The 22,092-nt window shown below is 38.7% G+C and overlaps 3 protein-coding genes across 3 annotated transcripts; 2 read left to right on the top strand and 1 right to left on the bottom strand.

Moving 5' to 3' along the window:
• Positions 1-4,077: 4,077 nt before the first annotated feature.
• On the top strand, positions 4,078-16,252 carry Ca-Ma2d (Ca[2+] channel Muscle-specific alpha2/delta subunit). Its single transcript, XM_020954610.2, has 11 exons — positions 4,078-4,866; positions 10,080-11,415; positions 11,483-11,659; positions 11,715-11,792; positions 11,852-12,228; positions 12,289-12,440; positions 12,504-13,009; positions 13,066-13,308; positions 13,379-13,472; positions 13,532-13,953; positions 14,492-16,252. The coding sequence occupies exons 1-11, from the start codon at positions 4,706-4,708 to the stop codon at positions 14,600-14,602; spliced, it is 3,657 nt and encodes a 1,218-aa protein (XP_020810269.2). The 5' UTR covers positions 4,078-4,705; the 3' UTR covers positions 14,603-16,252.
• Positions 16,253-16,868: 616 nt separating this feature from the next.
• On the top strand, positions 16,869-19,739 carry twe (twine). The gene is made up of 2 exons (XM_020954727.2): positions 16,869-17,062; positions 17,125-19,739. The coding sequence occupies exon 2, from the start codon at positions 17,125-17,127 to the stop codon at positions 18,418-18,420; it is 1,296 nt and encodes a 431-aa protein (XP_020810386.2). The 5' UTR covers positions 16,869-17,062; the 3' UTR covers positions 18,421-19,739.
• A 5-nt stretch (positions 19,740-19,744) lies between these two features.
• EndoGI (Endonuclease G inhibitor) lies at positions 19,745-21,701 on the bottom strand. Its single transcript, XM_020954789.2, has 2 exons — positions 21,141-21,701; positions 19,745-21,077 (listed from the first exon to the last, which is right to left on the bottom strand). The coding sequence occupies exons 1-2, from the start codon at positions 21,303-21,305 to the stop codon at positions 20,052-20,054; spliced, it is 1,191 nt and encodes a 396-aa protein (XP_020810448.2). The 5' UTR covers positions 21,306-21,701; the 3' UTR covers positions 19,745-20,051.
• Between the last annotated feature and the right edge of the window lie 391 nt (positions 21,702-22,092).

Here is a 22,092-nt window from a genome sequence, read left to right as displayed (position 1 = left end):
ATCAGTTTTTTTTCGCGTTTCCCAGTGCCCCTACTGCTGCGCCCTCTACAGGCAGCCAGCTGAATCGAAGCATTTCCTGTCAAACATTCAAAACATATTGAAAGAAGAAATTGGAGATTAAAATTTTATTTTTTTGTTCAGGTTCAGTAAGAAACGAAGTCATGCCACCCAAGAAGTCGAGTTTGGGTCGTCGTACTCGCAATACAGAAGCAAAAAGACGTAAGATTACGAATATGACTGACGAAGAACGGGCCTCCATCCGAGAGACTGAGCGGCTGAGAGCAATGCAGATGCACAGCGCGGAATCAGCAGAAAGACGAGCAGATAGGCTTGAGAGAAAACGATTGAGAGATAGGTAGTCGCGTTCTGCAGCAATCGATTTGATTCACTCTCAAAATAATGAACGCGACAGGGCAAGGGTAGCTGAAGCTTGGATGCTCCAGGAGGAACGGGGAAAACATTCATTACATTGATTCTGGCTACGGTTCGATCTAACAAGGACATAGCTTTAGCTCTTGCTTCATCTGGAATCGCTGCGACATTGTTACCTGGTGGGAGGACTGCTCATTCAGCGCTAAAGTTGCCGTTGAACATGCAAATCATCGAGACTCCTACGTGCAACATTTCCAGAGCATCTGGCATGGGAAAAGTATTGCAAAGATGTAAACTCATTGTTTGAGATGAATGCTTAATGGCACACAAAAAATCGCTGGAGGCTCTCGATCGATCGATTGCGAGATTTGCATGGAACTGTGCAACCATTTGGGAATGCGTTAATATTGCTCACAGGGGATTTCAGGCAAAGGTTGCCTGTGATTTCCCGATCGACACCAGCTGACGAGATAAATGCTTGCCTAATATATTCTATACTAGCTGTACCCTGCCACCTTTCTGTGGCATATTGTGGTTGCACACATAAGAAATAAGTAAAACAAAAAAGAATAAATTTCAAATTTATTTAATTCTGTAATACTTGTGGGTATGCAATATTCTTCCTTTCTCCATTCTCCGCTTAAATATAAAGACTATCTGGTTTTCCGACACGGGAACACGCAACATATAATTATCCGTGTGAAAAACAATCTGCATCCACCACACAACTCCAGAGATTGACCTTGAGCTTTATTAGTGGTCATTGCGAACGCCAAACGAATGGGAAACTGCAATCTCTTGAACTGAAACGGTGTATCAGTCGGGATCAGAGGAATCCTAGGAATGAGGACATCTTCACCTTTGAAAGGATCAGTTATGTTCGTTGCTTCTACTACGTTGCTCATCAATTTCTTGACTGACGCAATTACATATCGATAGACCCCGTTGTGGAGGCAGAGGAAGCAGTTAATTACCCTACGGAATTTCTAAACTCACTTGATCTGCCTGGAATGTTACCACACATATTGAAATTAAAAATAAGTGTGCCGATTATCATGCTCCGGAATATAAATCAGCCGAAACTCTGCAACGGTACGCGACTCGCAGTCAAGAAATTGATGAACAACGTAGTAGAAGCAACGAACATAACTGGTCCTTTCAAAGGTGAAGATGTCCTCATTCCTAGGATTCCAATGATCCCGACAGATACACCGTTCCAGTTCAAGAGATTGCAGTTTCCCATTCGTTTGGCGTTTGCAATGACCATAAATAAAGCTCAAGCTCAATCTCTGGAGTTGTGTGGTCTGGATTTGGATGAAGATTGTTTTTCACACGGACAATTATATGTTGCGTGTTCACGAGTCGGAAAACCAAAAAGTCTTTATATTTACGCGGAGAATGAAGATGAAAAGATTAAGCGACTTGATGGCCGATCAAACATATGTGTCAATAGCAGCATGACAGTGAGAAAAGAATACAAATAATAAAATAATATAAGAAATATAAAGTTAGGTAAATAAAATAAAGATAAAATAAATGTTATTAACAGTATTAACAATATTACCGGACTCTGATCTTGCATTAACCATTGATGGTTCTCCAAGACCGAAAAGATTAAGCGACTTAATGGCCGATCAAACACATGTATCAATGGCAGCATGACACAGTGAGAAAGAACGCGAATATAAAATATATAAAGTAAGATAAACTTTCGATGTTATTAACAGTTGAAATTCCTAATATTCGCAATAGTACCGGACTCTGAACTTGCATCCCAGCAACCATTGAAGGCCCTCCAGACGAAGATTAAGCAACTTAATGGCCGATCAAATATATGTATCAATCGCAGCATTGGCAGAATAAAAAGAATACCAATAATAAAATAATATAGGCAATATAAGAAAAATAAAATAATAAAGATAAACTTCCGATGTTACTAAATTCGGCCTCTACCGACTGATGTCGGTTGCCGAATAATTTACTTGGGGCTGTGTCTCGCCTTATATAGGGCTTCGCCGAGGTCAAGTGTGCCCGCCGCTTATTAGGGATTCACCATATTAGTGTGCCCATCGCCTTTTCGGTAGTGTATCCCATTCGTGAGCAATAGACGGCACGCGTGCGCATTTAATTCAAATATATTTCATATACATATATTATGCATAATATGAAGATTTCATATAACTCAAAAATCCAAACAATAGCGCACCTCCCAAGAGGCACTACAAGTTGGTCAGCTTTTAAATCGTTTGGATTAGGGTATTATTTGAAGAAGTTTCAAACATTTAATTATTAATATCTTGTAGGCTGATTTAAACAAATTTGACAATTTTTACTTGCGTATATTTTATAGTAAATTTTTATGTAGTATATAAAAAATCTATGTTAATATTTGTTTGACTAAAACCATAATTAAATCTTTTATATTATTAATTTTTTTTTTTTATTTTAGTGTGTATCCTTTTTTGTATTTTGAACTGTTCGACTTTTAACGTGTCCGGAAAGTGTACAGAAGGACCTCCCACGCACACTTGAAATTTTGTCGTTTAGTATGTGTATCAGGGAAGACATTTTTTCGGTTTGGCGTTCACCAAAATTGGATTTTCCTGCTAAACGCAGACCGAATGCTTGAAACCAAGGATTATGGTAGGATGATAGTCCCCCAAAGTCGGTTTATGGTGCTCATGAAATATGCAAGCGGCATTTGATTGTGACTCTGCAATTAATGTTTCGCAAAGGACATGCAGCAAATATATTAAGAATTTCCTGGAGTAGAAAAATAATCAAATAAAAGTTGTAAGAACTTGTTTTTAATGTAAATAAAGAGCGTTAATTTTATATGGTAATATTTATAACATAAAAAGTTAAATTAACTTGCCAGAATAATACATAATTGGTAGGAAACTCAGCGTTTAAAATGTCAGTTTTCGCTGATTTAATTGTTTTTACTCAGTTTTACACGTTAAACAGCTAAAATAAAGTAAATTGATAAACAAAGTAGACTTGTCACATATGTAGACATTTTAAATAGGAAATCAATATAAATCCCTAAGTTTAGAATAAAATAATTGTAGAATCTTTCAAAAACATACTATTCTTGAAATTCCTATCAAAATTCCTTTGGTTTCCAAGGTGACTTGGTTTTTAAATCAATCGTAAATGGACATAAGAAAACACTTGAATCATAAATAGAATTATGGCCTCTTTTGTTTGCAAATCATAAAAACGATTGAGTTATCAATTCGTAGACCCCGAAAATATAAAATAAACCAGCATAAGCAAACAGTTACGCCCCATAACCCATAAAGCTGTAATCTCTTCGGTCAACAAAGCTAAGAATAATATCCTTGGGCATCGAAAGTAATTTGTTAGGACTCGCGACCCCAAGAGACCCCCACCGATAATGCTCTCTCTCTTGCCAAGAGCCGCATATCTCTTTCAAATGTTTCGGATAAAAAATGCAGGAAATGCCTCTCTGTTGTGAACATGCGGCACAAAGGAAACGCGATGAAAATCATCGGAATCCCTCGTGACAAAATCAATAGATAAAGGGAAAGCCAGCAAAAACAGCTGTTCCCCGCATTCTCGGCACTCGAGAAAATGTAAACAAGGAGAGCGCCTAAATATAGGACACCGAAGAGCGCACCCAAAGAGCGCCCCCAAAAAGGGGGGCGAGAGCTGACTATTACATTTTCCCAACTCAGTTGCTCGCAGCTCTTCGACGACGGCGGCTAGTGGCACGGAAAACGTAAAGGCTCGGAAAATTTTCTAGTTGCCCGTCCACTAACACACACACCAGCTCTCGCCCAGTGACAGTGTGTTCCATATGTGTAATCAAAGAACGTTCGGAGCCCGCAGTTTATATATAGAAAATTTCAACGCACGCTGCTGAGGGAAACTAAAATACAAAAATAAATTACGAAAATCGAAAATAGTGGCCACTTTTCCGAGGAAAATTCATAGAATTGTCGGGTTTTTTTTAACTACAGAATAATCCTCCGATAAACGCAGTTATTATTCTAATTATTATTCGCATTACGCATACGCTCCGTGTGCCGTTCGCGTGTGTCTGTGATTGTGCTTGTGACTGTGTGTGTGTGTGTGTGTGTGTGTGTGGTGAAGAGCGAAAAGCGAAAAAAGGAAATCCCATCAGCGCTGCTGGCGTCGAAGCCGACGCAGGCGACTCCACCCAAAATTGTATATCAATTTTGAAGGGTTTTCGAGTTTTTGCAGTGCCCGTATGCGTACTTGACCCGATGGTCCATAGCCAATAATATAAAACCAATCCCAGCGAGAATCGACGCCGCCAAGCAGCAACAAGGAAAATGCGAGAAAAATGTTTGGTTTATGCGAAAAGTTGATGACACATTTTGCTGTCATTTTGACCGCATTTTTCCTCTCCCAGCCGCTGTTATTGCTGTTGATTTGCGGGCCGCATGGCGGCATTTCCCCCACTTCCTCGCCCATGTTGGCGGAGGCCTCGGCGGCGGATGAAGCGTAAGTGTTCCTTGCTTTCCCCTTCCCCTTCCCCATTATCTTTACCTTGCCCTTGCCCCGCAGGTGAAAATTGGTCAGCAGATATTAGGCTTTGCTGGAAACGCTGGGAACCGCGTACAAGTCAATTAGGGGGCGTGTTCTAATCATCCTTGTCGCCTTGGTTTCCTCTCGTTGTCAACGACGCTCGTTAATTTTTCGTACATTTTATGCTAATTTCGTTGCCAGATACCGTTCCCCGCGGTTTTTATTTTCCTTTACAGAGAATTCCCTATAGACACACTGAAAATGGGGCTTATTGGGCTGCCTTTGAATATTATGTATTTGCGCAGAAGGAAAGATGAAAGCTTTATCGTGTTTACAGCCATTGTTTTCGTTTTAAACTTGCCAAGAAGGAAGCGAATCAGAATCAGATCAAGTCTTTATGCAAATGAAAAGTATTTGGGAAAGTTAAACAAGGGAAAGAGTCCTTGGAGTCCTTCTGTCTTGCTACATTTGTACATATTTGTTGGAAGTTGGTGGTTCTTAAAGCCCTGACTGCCTCTGGCTATAATGTAAACAACACATCATTGCCAAAGTAATCTAATTCTATGGCTAATTCCAGTAAAGTTTAAAGTTTACACTTTAAGCAATTAAATGTGTATTAAAGGGTCTTTAACATATAAATAAATAAATAAAATAAATATTTAGTATCTCCCGGATATTATTACTCCCACATTGAATAATAAATAACATTCCAAGATAGTGACCTTTAAGGCACATTAGGCAGTTACTTATTCAGTGGAAGGCCTAAGGCATATAAGGATAAATAATCCTGCTAAAAGTAATAAAATATTAAAATGGCTTGAGGTATTATAAAGGTCGAACCCCTCTGGTTTCGTTTTTTGTTTTCTCATTTTGCTTTGCGTGTTTAAGCGTTTTGTCTTTTGTCTCGAACGCTTTTATTCTATTTCATTTTGGCTTGCGTGCGTGTGTGCGTCAGCATTTTTTCCGACTTTTCTCTCCCTGAATTTTCCCCATGCTTTTCGCATTTTTGTTTTGTGCTCTAACATTTCATAAAGTCACATAAAAAAAATTGTATGCCTGACATGCTGGTCGGGGAGTCAGCAAACAGGTAGACCAGGTAGACCCTCCGTCGCCTACTGGCGCTAAATGAATATTTTATTGGACATTTTGTTGGGGTCGCTAAACATCATGCCGAAAGTTGTGCAATTAATTTAAGTAAATACGGGAACCAGCGACCACCAAATTATTTATATTTCTTGGTTTTGCTTTTTTTGTGAAAACACTTTGGGTAAACATTCGGTGTTTTGCTTTCGATTAAATAGGCGATAAAACGATTTCATCAATTACTGTGCCACATAATTCAACTTAATTATTATAATGTTGAATACTTAACAAAAGTTGTATTAATAATACACAGCAAAATATATAGAAAAATCGTTTTCAAATAAAAAGACAAACCATTTATCAATTTATTTATACTTTTTCAATATGAACCCTCAGAGGAAACCGATAAATTCGAAGGAAATATGCAAAACAAATGACATCAGCCACTGACAAATCTAATGACTCATTATTATTAATACCAAGGCCAAGCATATAAAAATCAAGTTAATATCCAATTAGCAAACTATATCAAGGAACCATAAAAAATCAAAAATTTAAGCCCCAAAAACACTCTTAGAATACAAATTTCCACAACCAAATGTAAGCTGCAAAATATGCACATAAAACAGAATTTAAACCAGAGACCGGAGACCGGAAACCGAAAATCATTTGTATCTTTAATATTTCTTTGCATTACAAAGTATATTTATTAGGGGAATTAGAACTTATAGTAAATGAGGCCTAAGAATCAGTTATATAAAAAAGATACTTAAAATTTAGAAGTAAAAGACAAACGAATATTTATATTTACATTTTATTTGAAAATTTCTTCTAATGCTACATGCTACACTTATAATTTAATGAGCTAGTCTCATGAGACAAATTTATTTTCAGCTAATATTTATAAATGAAAAAAAATATTAATTCGTCTAAAGCTAAAGTTCAAGTTATTTTAAAGGAAAAGCGCAAATGCTTAAACATGTTATTTATTTATAAGATAAAATTGCTAGAACACAAAATATCGATCGATAGAATGATAGATAGATAGTTAGGTGATAGAAAGATAAATAAAAAGATAGACATACAGGTAATTGTTAGATAGAAAGGTAGATAAATAGAAAGATATATATATGATTTTGAGATAGATAGAAAAGTTGTTAAGCCTTTAGAAAAATACATAAATAAATAGGTAAATAGATATTAAAATTGAAAGAAAGATAGATACAAAGATAAAAAGATACATAAATAGCTAGATCGATGGAGAAGTATATATTTGTGTATCAATCTATATACCTCTCTATTTATCTCTCTATATATAGGTATAGGTATATATGTAGATAAGTATATATATATACTTATGTGGACTGATAGATACATAGAAAGATAGCTAAATACATATATTAATCTACAGATTAATAAATATTTATTTACGATTCAATAAATGTGGAACTATTCTGAAGAAACGATCAAAATAATATTTCTTGCTACCAAAATTTATGTTGGTAGAATATTTTAGTTTTAAAAAAAGAAGAATATTTTAAATTATAACAGAAGCATTGACATGTTATATATTTTTTGTAATTACAAAGAAATATAAGGAAATGAATCATCTTAAGGTACCCATCTTAAAAATCAACAAAAATTCCCGTACCTTCTGCTACATATTCTCATATTAATGTGGCTAACAAGAGTCCCCCCAAAAAACAATGGCAGTCCCGGACAGGCAAAGCAATGTGGGCAAATTAATTGTACAACTCCAGAACGCAATAAAAGCCAGAGAGGCATCATTCAATTCCAACTACCAACAACAACAATCGGCAAACAAAAAAAACACAAAAACCAAAACAATTTCTCTAAGCGCCGACCGGGCCAACACACTCGAGTGTGCCTCTGTGCCTGTGTGTGCGTGAGGTGTGTGAGTGTGGGTGTGCGGACTGGTGTGCGTGTGCCGTCGGAATAACTGTGTCAAAGGCAACGTCGGCGACAGAAGTGAAATGAAAATGGCCGAGGCAGCGCCGCCGGCAGCGTCGGCGACATCAAAAGCCACGTCAAGAGCGCCCCGCCTCGCAGATACTGAGATACTCGTGGATACTGAGCGAAAGAGCGAGTGATTTCGTGTGACTTTGGTCATGCGCAGGCACAGGCACCCGCTGCCATTAAATGTTTATAATAAATGCCGCACTCACACGCAAGCTGAATTCCGGTCAGTGTATATTTCGGTGGGCAATGCAATTTTAATTACTTTCGACTGCACACCGACCAGAAATATTAATTATTCACCGAAACACTCAAACGCTATGAATGGTTATAGTTTGCAAATATGTTTAGAATATTCAAATGGTTTGGTGAAATAAACATGATTTATGAAATCGTAAAGGAACACAATAGTTAAGTGTCCCGACCATAGAATACTCGGTCCGGAAAATCATAACAAAATTTTATATTAAACACTATTTATTCTAATAGTTGGTAAGCTATGTATATCCTTTAAACTGGTATAGGCTTACTATTCTTTGTTCTGTTTAAGCCTTGTAAAAACATTAACTACGAATTTAAAAAATGTTGTAAGCTAAATTACAATCAAATTCGCTGGGGAATCAATGTAAAATTACAAAAAAGGCGATACTATACAGTAAAAATATTTTTTGTAAATCAACTTTATGAAGTGAAATTAAAATTAATTAAATAACAAAATAAAGTAATTCTCGCTCGTGAATTATCTTAGTATACCCTTTCAATCTAGGAAATAATAGTCATGTCTCTGGATATGTTAGTATAATGAATTAATTGTCCATCTCACTCGACTTTAGCAGAATATACATATGTATAAATAAGTTTTACCCCAATCCGAATGGGTTATATTTAATTTTTTTGTATATGTATATGTTCCTAAAAATCCCTTTTGTTCCTTTCATAAACAAAATAAAATCTCAAACTCGATCCTAGATAAACCAATTAAAATTTCGTACACATGATTGTATTGAATTCAAAATATTTCAGAACCTTAAATATCATAAAATAACAACCTATGTACACTTTTTAAAACTGTATAACCACGTACTCTTGCCCATCCGTACATTCCTAAAATAGTCTCAAAGAACCATACAAGCAAAAGTTCCTGATTGTCATAAATAAACTTTTAAATAACAAACTAAAGATATGAAAATTTAAAAAAAAATTTAAAGATGTTACTTAAGGACCTTATGGAACTTACTGTCAAAAATATGACCAAATAATTTTAATTTAAATGATAATTGTTTCGATGTAACACTCAATATAATTTGTATTCAGAATCCATTCATTTGACATTCTTCCAAAATCCCAATTTTATGAGCATTTTTTAAATAAATTGTTTGATGCTTTTGCGCTAATAGTTTTACATTTTCTGAAGCAATCCACTGTACTTTTTGATACGCGACCTTTAAAATCTGTTTTTCCATGGAACTGACTTAAGTTCCCGTTAAAATATTTAATGCATGCATTAACTAATGGAATCGGCCCGAATGCACTCTAGGTTCCTAAGAGAGTACATCGTTTAAGAGAAGTTAAAAATCTAAACTAAGAGCGGAAGTGAGAAAAGTTGCGCGCGCTGGCACTTGTTGATTTCTCACGCACACGAATAAGCTTGCACAGCTGTTTCGTGGTAAGACGCTGGCGTCGCTGCCGGAAGAACAGTGTTGTCACCTCAGTCAGGTGCGAACACACCTCTCGGCTCCACCCCCACACGCCCGCTTCCCACCATGGGCGAACATGTGCGATAATTGAATTAGTGGAACTCGGACAGGTGGTTGACATTTGGCTTGGGGAATTCCGACGCCTATAAATTGTTGATAACCATTCCCTTTTGAATACTCCGGATCCTTGCGACATGATGTAACGGATAAGGACTTAAATTGAGAAAGAATTAAATAAAGCATAAAATTAAATAAAGCATAAATAACAACTAAACTTTATAATATACTAATAAAGGAAGATGAAACTAAAGTTCGTTCTCTGTGAATAAACAAATCTTTTTTTTCTGTTATTTCGCAGACTTTCTATGTGCTTTCCAGTAAATATATTTCTTAACAGATAAACTAACTATATTTCTTGCCTTTCCTTTGCAGCGTCGGAAAATGGGCCACACAGTTTGGGGACGAACTGTTTCTGCTTGCCCAGAAGATAACCAAGTCGCAGGAGATCAAGGAGAAGTACAAGGAGTACAATGCCCGAGTGGAGCTCAAGAACGGCACGGAGCTTATCAAATCGATTACGGCCAATGTGGGCAAGATGCTGGCCAGAAAGATGGACGCGGTGCGCTGTATTCAGGAGCGGGCGGAGGCCGTCAACGAGAACTTTGAGTTCAACCGTACCTATGCACTGCAGAACTACTCATATTACTCCAGCAAGTACTCCACCTTTAATGGTAACAGTTCCGAGACTCTGGAGCCGAATGAGGCCGAGTTCGCATGGATGTATACACCCATGGAACTTAATCCGGACACGCACTTTTACAACACGCCGGTGGACACGGAGCACAGTTCGGTGCATGTTCCATCGAACGTTTGGGATCGCTCGGATCGAGTGCTGAAGACCATCATGTGGTCGGAGCAGCTGGACGAGGTGTTCCGGAGGAATTACCAGTCTGATCCGGCTTTGTCGTGGCAGTACTTCGGCTCGGATACGGGCATCCTGCGTCACTATCCAGCATCTCAGTGGACAGACATAAGGCCGAATCGCATGGACGCCGATACCTACGATTGTCGGAAGCGTTCTTGGTACATTGAGACGGCCACATGCTCTAAGGATATCGTCATTCTGCTGGATCACTCCGGATCAATGACGGGTTTTCGCCACCACGTGGGAAAATTCACCATCCGTAGCATCTTGGACACTTTCTCAAACAACGACTTCTTTACCATCTTCCGCTACTCGGCGGAGGTCGAGGACATCATCCCCTGTTTCAACGGAGCCCTCGTCCAGGCCACGCCCGAGAATATCGAGGTTTTTAATGAGGCCATTGCCAACCTCCCGGATCCGGAGGGTTATGCCAATCTAACGTTGGCCTACGAAAAGGCCTTCCAGCTGCTGCACACCTACTTCGAGAGCCGGAACTGCAGTGCCAATTCCACGTCCAGCTGTAACCAGGCCATTATGTTGGTCACCGATGGCGTCGCCGGCAATACAACCGAGGTCTTCCAGAAGTACAACTGGGGCAATGGCGAGAACGGTACCTGGCACATGAATGTGCGCATCTTTACCTATCTACTGGGCAAGGAGGTGACCAAGGTGCGAGAGATTCAATGGATGGCCTGCCTCAACAGGGGCTACTACTCGCACGTCCAGACCCTTGACGAGGTACACGAGGAGGTCCTCAAATACGTGGACGTCATCGCAACACCTCTGGTCCTGCAGAACGTAGAGCATCCGCCCACATGGACTCACGCCTTTACGGATAAGACGGTCAGTTGGGAACTTCTTTATCAAATTTAGAAATAAATAAATCAATATTTATCATATTACTCAATAGTATGATCCAAAAACCTCTGATGAGAAAAGACCCCGCCTTATGATAGCTGTGGGCGTGCCGGCATTCGATCGATTCTATCGCCATGAGAACAGCACCAACCGGAGGGCACGAATGCTGGGCGTAGCTGGAACAGATGTGCCCGTGGAAGATATAGACAAGCTGACATTGCCCTACAAGGTGAGAGATTTCCGATTGCATTATCCTTATTAATATTCTTTACATTTTCCTTCAGCTTGGAGTCAATGGCTACTCCTTTGTGGTATCCAACAATGGTTATGTCCTGCTGCATCCTGACCTGCGACCCATGGGAGTAAGTTATACATACTTTACATACTTCTCTCAAATAATAATATAATTTCCTCCATTCAGACAAATGGCAGGATGAATCCGAACTACAACAGCATCGATTTCACCGAGGTTGAGCATCTGTTCGAAGACCAAAATCCCCGGGAGCCTGGCGATACCATCCTGAACATACGCAGTGCCATGGTGCAGAACAAGACCAAGCAATTCACGGATGTTTCTGTGAAATTCCATTACGACACAATGCGTCGCGTTTCGGAGGAGAAGCAGGACTACTTCTTTGCTCCTCTGCCGAATACTCCGTTCACCTTGGGCATCGTTATGCCAAGTGAGTATGGCAAGACGTGGATAAAGGTGGGCGAGGAGGTGTCCAAAAATACGCACATGAAGATCAATATATCGGATTTCTTCATCGGTGAAAACTGGAAAGTCCATCCCGATTGGTGGGTAAAACATTTTTTCTAATATTGAAGAAAAAACTAAAGAAATCTAATCAAACACAGGGTCTATTGCAAGTATCACTATCTGGAGGGACACGAGTTTAAAACACCCGAGGCAGAGTTGCGTGAATTCCTGGGCAAGATGGTGAAGAAGGATTGGAAATGGGCAGAACAGTATGCAGAAGATGAATCCGATCGGAATAACAAGGAAAACCGTACGTAGCAAAGTTTGATGATAAGATTTCGTGGTCTGGACACATGCAATCTCTCCATTTCAGTGAACTGCGGCCGAAAGACACTAGGAGACGATGCCTATTACTGTAACACGGAGCTGGTGCATCTGCTGGTCTTCGACGCCAAGGTGACCAACTCCAGCTACGGCGAGTGGAAGTTCGAGAACGAGGAGGAGCGTCAGCTGATCCTGCGCTTTGGAGCTGACCTGCGCTTTGTAGCCACGATGAGCGGCCTCACTCGTTGGCAGTTCATCTTTGGGGAGGTGGAAGTGGACACGGATCGTGAGTTCGGCGACTATCACACCAAGGCCATCGACGAGACCTGGTATAAAAGCGCCATCCTGCAGCATCATGAGGACCGAACAGAGAGCTTCGTCTACTCCGTGAAGCACTACAACGATCCGATGGAGGACAGCGAATTGAAAATTACCGCCTCGCATGCGATCTTCCCGAGGGACGGTGGCAAGGAGGCACCTGCCTGCGTTGTAGGCTTTCAGTTCTCCCATGCCCGCATGTGGGAGCGGTTCTTCAACATCACTGCCGAGGATCATGTAAGCAGAATCAGGGATTTTTCAGCCAAAATATGACCTTAACTATTTTCTAACAGTGCCACCGTTGCCTGCCCATCTGCACGGACGACGACGTGGACTGTGTGGTCATCGACAACAATGCCTATATTGTGATTGGCCAGAATATTAACACTACTGGTAAGTTCTTTGGCGAGTTCCACGGCGATGTGATGTCTGCAATGGTGGAAAGGGGCATCTTTCTGAGCATCGCCGTCTACGATTACCAGGAGCAGTGCAAGGAAGAGCCAAAGACGAACAGTGATGCCCATGGTCTACTGCATGTAAGATATAAATACCTATAAACTTTTCTGTTAATATAAGTATTATATCAATTTAAATTTCCGCTATTAGCCCCTTCGATTGTTAAGTCTTGGCTGGAAGTGGTTGGTCAGTCATCTCTTCTTTCCGTATCAAAGGATTCAGTGGTGGGCGGATGGAGCGCCATGTAAGTATTAAAATTCAAAACAAATTTGTATCGGGATATAATCCCTCAATTATCATTAGTCATGGAATACACCGATGAAATCGAGGACGAGTACGTGGCCGTGGGCGACGGCGGCAAAGCTTCGGCTTCCAAGCCAAAGGAGGACAGCGATGACGAGAATGCTTTGTTTGACGAACCCGAACCGGATCCCATCTATAAGCCCTGCGACATGCGCTCCACGTTGTACGCCCTGGAGCCCAGTGCCTTGGTGGGCATCAACGACTGGGTGGAGCCACCCTCGACCCGCCCCTTCTTGGTCAAGAAGATACCCAACTCCAATCTGCTGCTGGTGGTTGTCAATGTCCTGATGCCGTCGCGCAGTGTCCGCCTGACAACCGAGCCACAGCGCTTGGAATACCCAACGGAGTTTCCCTGTTACAAGCTCAACATGAGCTTCTACGAGCGGCGACGCATCGCGGAGTGCTATACGGAGGACGATGAAGTGAGTATCCTGTTGGGATGAGAAATTGGGAATTTCTATGTGAATTTGCATGTATTGAGAGGGAAAGTCTGAAATAATGTATTGCTAAAATCATCTACATCATATCGAAAATATGGTGATTTATTTTTAATCGGAATTTTTAATATCGAAAAATATCTAACTTAAAGTTAAAGTGTATATAATATTGAAAGAAATATTTTGATATATTTTTAATATCTATTTACCTTTTTTGCCGACTATATTTTGAAAAAAATCGTTAAAACTACTTTTTTAGAAGCCTATTTATATTGAGTCCAAATTAAATAGCATAATAGCATATCAATATATCGCATAACTAAAAAATATATTTATAATCGGCCTTTCTGTAAAATGTTAAATGTGTTACATTTTTGGTATACTCAATAAGGATTTATCCAGTGTCATTTTATCCAGTTGCATTTTAAAGAAGTCAAAACCCATTCTAGATCTCTGTAAAAGAAAGTGTTATCCCTACGGTTTATCGACTAATAATCGATATTTTCTCTTGTTCAATTTTTAGGAGGAACTGTACACCTATTGCGGCAATGCCTCGCGGCTGGGTTTGACGCTTCAGCTGCTGCCGCTGACCATGATTTTGATGTTTTACTTGACGCGCTACTTTATGCGCTAAGGGATATACATATACACAGGACTACTATACAACTATACTATGTACTTACTACATGCGACTACGATCGGTTTGTTGTCCTTATATGAATAAAATTTAGTTTTCTATAGATGGTAAACTATATAATGCCGTAGTCCAAATACTTGTCGAATGTTTAACAACAACGCAAACCAAACCAACACAGGCACAATCTTCTTAACTAAAAAACCAATTTTAGCAAGAACAACTTCAACTCTTAGACTTACAAACCGCGCCAAAAGTTACGAAACTGGTCTTACTTTATACTTTATATTTTATACACAAATGTAGCGAATTGAGAAAAGGCAACATAAAGACCAAACCCCCCAAAAAGGAAGCCCTAGCTGATCCTTCAACAGTTTCTCACGACTATTATAGAATGCTACTTTTTGTTATTTATGTACTGCACAAGTGCATACCTAACGCCTATAGCTTAGACTCCAAGTTTCATCGACAATTTTGATAGTTTATTATGGTACAACCAAAGCCAAATATTAAAAACAAAACAAAAAAAGTAAACTAAAAACCAAACAGCATATTGTAAAAGCGAACAAAAATAATTCTAACAACAATTATTTTTGTAATTTTATAAAGCTTAGTTGTTTGTTTTTATAACAATAAAAGAGTATAAATGATATAATACGAGTAAATGGTAAATTAACAAACTTAAGACACAAGCACTTACTCTTATTATTGCAATGGAAATATTTAGTTAAATTTGTTGAATTTTTGTTAAAGCCTCAAAAACGGTTTAATTATAGATACAAAACGGTTTATATACGAGATAATAATTAATGTTTACTGCAAGAAGATACCTACCATGTATTTCCTCCTGTTTTGTAATATGTATTTTTATTGAATTTAATGTTTTTAAAACGGCCAAGTTGACGAGCAGTTAACGTCGAACGCGCGCACAGATTTTTAAAAAACAAATATAGGACCACCTGTAAAGTATCTAATACTTGTTCGATATTGAGTTCGATAAACCATCTATGATTTATTGCTCTTTTCTGGCCTTACAATTAGTCGAGAAGCATTAGCAAGATCTACACATAAAGATGGATAAACCAAACCAAAATTGAATACTAAAACCTAATTGCCTTTGTATCGTATTTTGAATGTGGAAACAATTTATGAACTTTATGAATTTATGCATAGAAAACAACAAAAAAATATATATAATAATAATAATAATAATAATATTATGAAGAAGACAATTTAAATTAGGATTATTTTCAAGGAAATGAAATCAAAATGAAGACGGCGTTTTTAAAGCTGAGCTAAGATGCTAGAGAATGAATGGAAATTTGAAAACAGTTAACTATTAAATGTAATTTTTTAAACAAACTGAATTACTAATACAACATTTATTTTTTGGAGTGTTTAAACGTTGTAAAATGTATAAAAAGAAATATTACGAAACTATGTAAATCTAGTCATAATGGTATACGTGGATTTGCTGCGACTTCATCATACAATTAATATTCATCTCTATGAGTTTCTGACTCCTTTTTAATCGCGTTTTATTCAATTTCGACACGTATACACATTTTATAAGACATGTCCACTAAAACTAAAAACTGTAAACATTTTAAAATTTCCTTAGCAAAATAAATAAAGTAATCGTCGACGAAAGTCTTTTAATATTATCTATTTTTTATCGGTGACGGTCTGTAAACCTTAAATGGCATTAAATACTTAAATAATTCGGTTCAAATTTATATTTCTCCAAATGGAATGCCGCAGTAATGGTTTTATCGAAAGCACAATAACTTAATATTATAATTTTCGATACTTTAAATGTATCGGTCACAAACGTGAATGCATGTGATAATTTACATGTACATAGCTGAAGAAATTTAAAAAAAATTTGAAAACCATTAATTTATACATATCAATAACTTGTGTTATATTTTCATTTATTTGTATTAAATTTTTAATTTATTATGACTACAGAAAAGTGTTCGTTATCATTGATGTTACACCAATGTCAACTTAATTAATTTTCCAACCCTAAAAACTAGTGTTATTATTATAAGTGAAAGGAGACAAAAAATTGACATGTCAAAGCTTTTTTCTGGTTTTTATACCATTTTTCAGTAAAATGAAACGACACTATATTCTTTTTATATTCTTTGAACATTACGTTACGTGTATTCTACTTCCCATTTAAAATTGTCAATTCTTTTACTACTCCCTAAAAACACCACGTTAAAATTCAAACAAAAAGCAGAAGCGTGCGAATGGCACTTAAGAGCCATTCCCCTGGAATGGGGAAGAGGTAAAAGGCGCCAATGAATTTGCCGCTAAAAGCGGAACGAAAAACGAGAAACGTGAAAGAAGGCAGAGAGATCTAAAAAAAACGTGAAAAATAAAGTGCTTGTGCTGGCTAAAGCCAAAGTTAAATCGTAGAAAACCCGAAATAAAGACAATTAGCGGTGTCCCGTGAGTTTATTTACAAAATTACAGCTGATATTTCGGACAGCTGACCGCGAAACTTTTTACAGATGGCCAGCAAGCGGCTGATGCTCGACTTCGAGGTAGGCGAAGAAGGAGAGACAGAGAAGGCATGCGACCAGGTGGATGACAACCTGGAGGACGTGGCCCCGCAGGCAGCCAAGCGGCTGAAGGGGCCACTGGGAACACCGCTGCAGCGCCTGCTCAAGTCCGGCGGCTCCATCCTTTCGCCAATCACGGAACTGTCACAAAATATGCGTGGTGCGTGCCTGGAAGCCGGTGGCGGTGGCACGCCCAAGTCTACCCAGAGAAGCCTTCACAACACTTCGTCCAGGGCCTTAAGCAGCTTCAAAAGCACATCGTCAAGGACCTTAAGCAGCTTCAACAGCTACGACTCGGGCAACTCGCTCGACGACGAGTACATGGCCATGTTTGAGCTGGAGGAGGGCGAGGATCAACAGCAGGACCTGCCCGGCAACCTGGAACTGCTCATTAGCGGTCAACTGAAGGCTGAGCAGCAGCAACAACATTCCGAAAAAGCGGAGTCACAAAAGCGATCATTGCGTCGTTGTCTGAGCACGTTTCCCAGCGAGGACGAGGATCAGGGAAAGGTGCAAGGTCCCAACTCATCCACGAAGAAGCTCCAGCGTAAGACGCTTTCCATGAACGATGCTGAGATAATGACGGCCTTAGGTGACGAGCCGGAACTAATCGGGGATTTAAGCAGGCCATGTGCCCTGCCCTGTTTGTTAACCGGCACCAGGCATCGCGATTTGAAAACCATTTCCAGCGATACACTGGCCCGTCTGATCCAGGGCGAGTTCGTGGACCAGCTGGGCACCGGCGGTGGCTACCAGATCATCGACTGTCGGTACCCGTACGAATTTTTGGGTGGACACATACGTGGTGCTCGCAATCTCTACACACGTGGCCAAATTCAGGAAGCATTTCCCAGCTTAGCGCACACTAACGGGGAGCAGCGTCGCATCTATGTTTTCCACTGCGAGTTCTCCTCGGAGAGGGGACCAAAGCTCCTGCGCTTCCTGCGCAACAACGATCGCAGCCATCACGCATCCACCTATCCGACTCTGGACTATCCGGAGCTGTATCTGCTGCACAACGGTTACAAGGACTTCTACGGCTCGCACGCCGACCTATGCGACCCGTGCCACTATGTGCCCATGCTGTCACCGGCTCACAACGAGGAGTTTCGTTACTTCCGGGCCAAGACCAAGTCGTGGCAGAGCGGCGAGGGCGATGGCGGCGACAGCGGCATCGGTGGCGGAAGCACCCGCCCTTTACGCAAGTCACGATCTCGCCTGCTTTATGCCGATGGAGATGCTTAAAGCTCAGTGATTTAGGGATTAAGAAGGATTATCCGATCTCACCCAAAGTTATTTTCTTATTGGAATTAATGGTTTCGTTTCGTTGCGTTTTTTTTTTCAAATGTTGAAGACTATATTTAATGTTATTTCATTTCTTTAAGTTTAAGTGTCAGTCCAGTGAGAGCAAAAACGAGAAACTGCAAAAATGTCTAGTCGGCTCAAAATTATAATATTAAAATTATTTCTCGTTTACTTTTTATGTTCATATTTTTAAAAAATATTTAACAATAAACCCAGTTTTAAGTTGCCTATTTTAAGAATTTATTTCACCACAAGGCCAATTTATGAAGAAACCCAAAGAAATTCAGTGATTTTTAGATTTTTAATTAAATTAATGTATGATTAAACCAAAGTACCATAAATAATTCTAATGTTAAGACTAGAAACTACATAATTATTTAAACAAATGATTTAATCGCAAATAACGATTATATTTAAGGATTATATTTAAAAATTAATTATATCTTAAGAAATGTTCAAAAAACAAGATTTATAAAAACCAACATAAATTTAGGCAACTAAGAAAATTATACACAAATGTAAAGAATATTTATTTTCAAATCAAACGTAATTAAATATAAGTTTTGATTATTTAAAACAATCGTAAAGAACAAAATTGTATACAGATATTTAAGTTAATGAATTTATTAAATTAATGAATAATTCATTAATAAATCAGAATTAACATAAAAAGGAAAACATTATACATTAGTTAGTCAGTAAAAGGAAGAAACGTTTAATTATTGTTTTTAGAATAGAAAGAAATAACCAAAATACCAGTATTTACTTAATATCGTTTTGAATATAAATAATAAAACACGCATAGATAAAACTATAAAATAATTTAATTATATAAAATAATTTCTACCTCATTTTATAATTCGTATACAGTCATCGATTAGTATTTATTTTTGAGAACTCTTTTTGAAATATGTAATTTTTTTCGTTAAACAAATTCTACTATTACCAAGGTTTAGAAAAAGAAATTAATTTATTTAGAAATACAAAATTAAAAAATTTAAATTTGAATATCATACGTTTTTTAATCCTGTCATTATAATATTACTACAATGAAGTAAAATGTTTTAAAATTATATAAAAAAAAAAATAAAATAAAGTTAAATAGAAATTAGTTTTCAGCTCTACCGAACCGTCACGTCAAATTCGGGCGTATTTACTGCGTAACAAAGAACATATTTATAATTTATAAGAATTGTGTTAAACTCTTTATTATCCCATATATGACAATAAATCCATTGAGTTAAACATTTATCCTAAAATCATATTGTTTTTTGTGTTGTAATTTATTTGAAAAAATTCTATACAAAAATATGTTTTTATTTTAGAATTCGAGACATTTCGACATCTTTTAGTGTTTACACAAAATGAGAAATAAATTTCACAACAAATGGGAGTTGTTGGATCTTAACAATTTAATATTATTTTTATGAAACAACGTGCTTCTTGAGCTTGGCTCAGAGTACGACCGATTAACAATTAATACAGTTGCCTTATCGGATTAGTTGTAAAATTATTAAAGACAAAAATTCGTCTTTTAAAAATCTTAAAAGCAGAGCTCTCGGGATCGAAGCCTAGTCCTCGGCGTTGGCTTCAAAGGGCGCCTTGCAGCCGGCCTTATCGTAGAACTCCAGGGGCAGCGGATCCTCATTGGTATAGTAGTCTGAATCGCGAGCACAGCTCGGACCCAACTCCAACTTAACCATTTTCTCGCGCCAGAAGTCGAGCAGATCTCGCGTGAGCACCTCGTCCCGCAGCTTAACAATCCACTCGTTGTAGTCAATGGGTCCATAGAAGCCAGCGTCACCCTTGTACTCCTGTAGCAGATCGGCTGCCTTATTCTGGTCCTCCTGCGATGGTACGCCATCAAATAGCAGCTTCCAAATGATTTCCCTTGCGGCAGCGGCAACTTTCTTCACACTCGCCTGATGAACATCGTCGGGCACAATGATTTTGGTCAACACGAAGCGCTTCATCAGAGTGCGGTATTCCTCTAGAGGGTTCTCCTTGGTGAGAACGGCCTCAAACTCGCCGGAAAGAGCAGCGGCATCGTCGGCACTCAGCTCGCCGGGAGTACTGGGCTGCGCCGCTGCCTGCTCGCTCTGATCCAACGAGGCCTGATGCTCGAAGGCGGCCCGCACCTTGAGGCTGGCGGCAAAGGGAGCCGTGCACCCGGCATGGGCGTAGAATTCCAGCGGTGGCGTGTCATCACTGTCGAACAGGTCACAGTCACGCGACCAGCAAGGGCCCAGCTGCTGCTTCACGATGGTTTCGCGCCAGAAATCCAACATCTCTCGCTTGAGGACCTCGTCGCGCACCTTGACGATCCACGAGTTGTAGGGAATTGGGTCGTAGAAGCTAGCGTCGCCTCTATACTCCTCCAGCAGCTGCTTCGCCTTCTGCTGGCGTGACTCATCCTCACCAACCGTTTTGTCTGCATCGAATAGCAGCCGCCAGATGACCTCACGCGCAGCTGCAGCCGTCCGATTGAAATTCTCCTTGGTGATCTCATCGTCGACGATCTCGTCCACCTGAACCCTCGTCTCGATTAGTTTCTGGTAGTCTTTCACCGGATCCTCCAAGCCAATTGTATAGTCATTCTATTAATCATCAGAATTTCATTATTTGCTCAGCTGTGCGATTATTCTTGTGCTTTTGCTCACCTGTGTCAGCTTCTCTGCCGTTGCCGCCATTGTTTCACCTTTTGTATCTTCAGCCTTACGCTTGGACATGCCCTTTAAGTTCAATAGGAATTTTTTTATATCGCTATTGCCGATTTTTAGATTGTTGTTGGAAAATATATAATAAAAACGTCTAGGTATAAACATCAGTGTTGCCAACTTAGCTATTTATGGCGGAGGACTTTTGGCTATTTTGAAATATACATTTTCTATTTTTTAGCTATTTTTATCAAGTGGTTTTTTAACAGCGACATATATTTAATAAAATTTTTAAATTTTCTGCCAGTCTTCCAGACATTATATGCTCTTTTTCTCTTTACATATTTTTCCTTTCAGTTTATTTCTAGCAGATAAACCCAGTTTAAATAGTATTTTAAATCAAACAAATAATTCTTGTGAATCTATAACATCTACACCTAAATTTGGTTAGACACAGAAGCTTGCCGTAAACTCTTTATAGCTTTTATTTTCATGAATTTATACAAATTCGAAAATATCCTTAAATTTTAATATTTGCTTACCCAAACCAATGTGTAGATACCAAACCTGGTAGACCTGAAAATTTTTCACTATATGTCAGGAACTTTGATGTTGCCGCCTTTAATTTATAAACTGAATCATATAATAATACCTTTATTGGGTACCCGTATTTGAAATTATGCTATATGTTGCTGCAAAAAACAGAAAATGTTTCACTATATGTCAGGAACTTTGATATTGCCGCCTTTAATTTATAAACTGAATCATATAATAATACCTTTATTGGGTACCCGTATTTGAAATTATGCTATATATTGCTGCAAAAAACAGAAATCACGTTAAAAATATCTGTCTACATGTAAAAATTCCTGTGTTCCCAGTGTCAAAAGATGAATTGTATTTTCGAACAATCCGAATATGGTCCCACCAACAGATATTTCGAGAAATGTAATGA

The sequence above is a fragment of the Drosophila serrata genome, unplaced genomic scaffold (genome assembly GCF_035046125.1).
Source record: "Drosophila serrata isolate PLE 108 unplaced genomic scaffold, ASM3504612v1 contig_245, whole genome shotgun sequence".
Lineage (NCBI taxonomy): Eukaryota > Metazoa > Arthropoda > Insecta > Diptera > Drosophilidae > Drosophila > Drosophila serrata.
The sequence above is the reverse complement of the archived record's forward strand: the minus strand, read 5'-3'. Positions and strand labels throughout refer to the sequence as shown.

Excerpts from the sequence above, each read along its gene's own strand:
- Ca-Ma2d (XM_020954610.2), top strand. The coding sequence starts at position 4,706 with ATGTTTGGTTTATGCGAAAAGTTGATGACACATTTTGCTGTCATTTTG. Across the intron at positions 11,660-11,714 it reads AGCTGACATTGCCCTACAAG|CTTGGAGTCAATGGCTACTC; the intron begins GTGAGAGATTTC and ends ATTTTCCTTCAG. Across the intron at positions 13,309-13,378 it reads ATGCCCATGGTCTACTGCAT|CCCCTTCGATTGTTAAGTCT; the intron begins GTAAGATATAAA and ends TTCCGCTATTAG.
- twe (XM_020954727.2), top strand. The coding sequence starts at position 17,125 with ATGGCCAGCAAGCGGCTGATGCTCGACTTCGAGGTAGGCGAAGAAGGA.
- EndoGI (XM_020954789.2), bottom strand. The coding sequence starts at position 21,305 with ATGTTTATACCTAGACGTTTTTATTATATATTTTCCAACAACAATCTA. Across the intron at positions 21,078-21,140 it reads CGGCAGAGAAGCTGACACAG|AATGACTATACAATTGGCTT; the intron begins GTGAGCAAAAGC and ends GATGATTAATAG.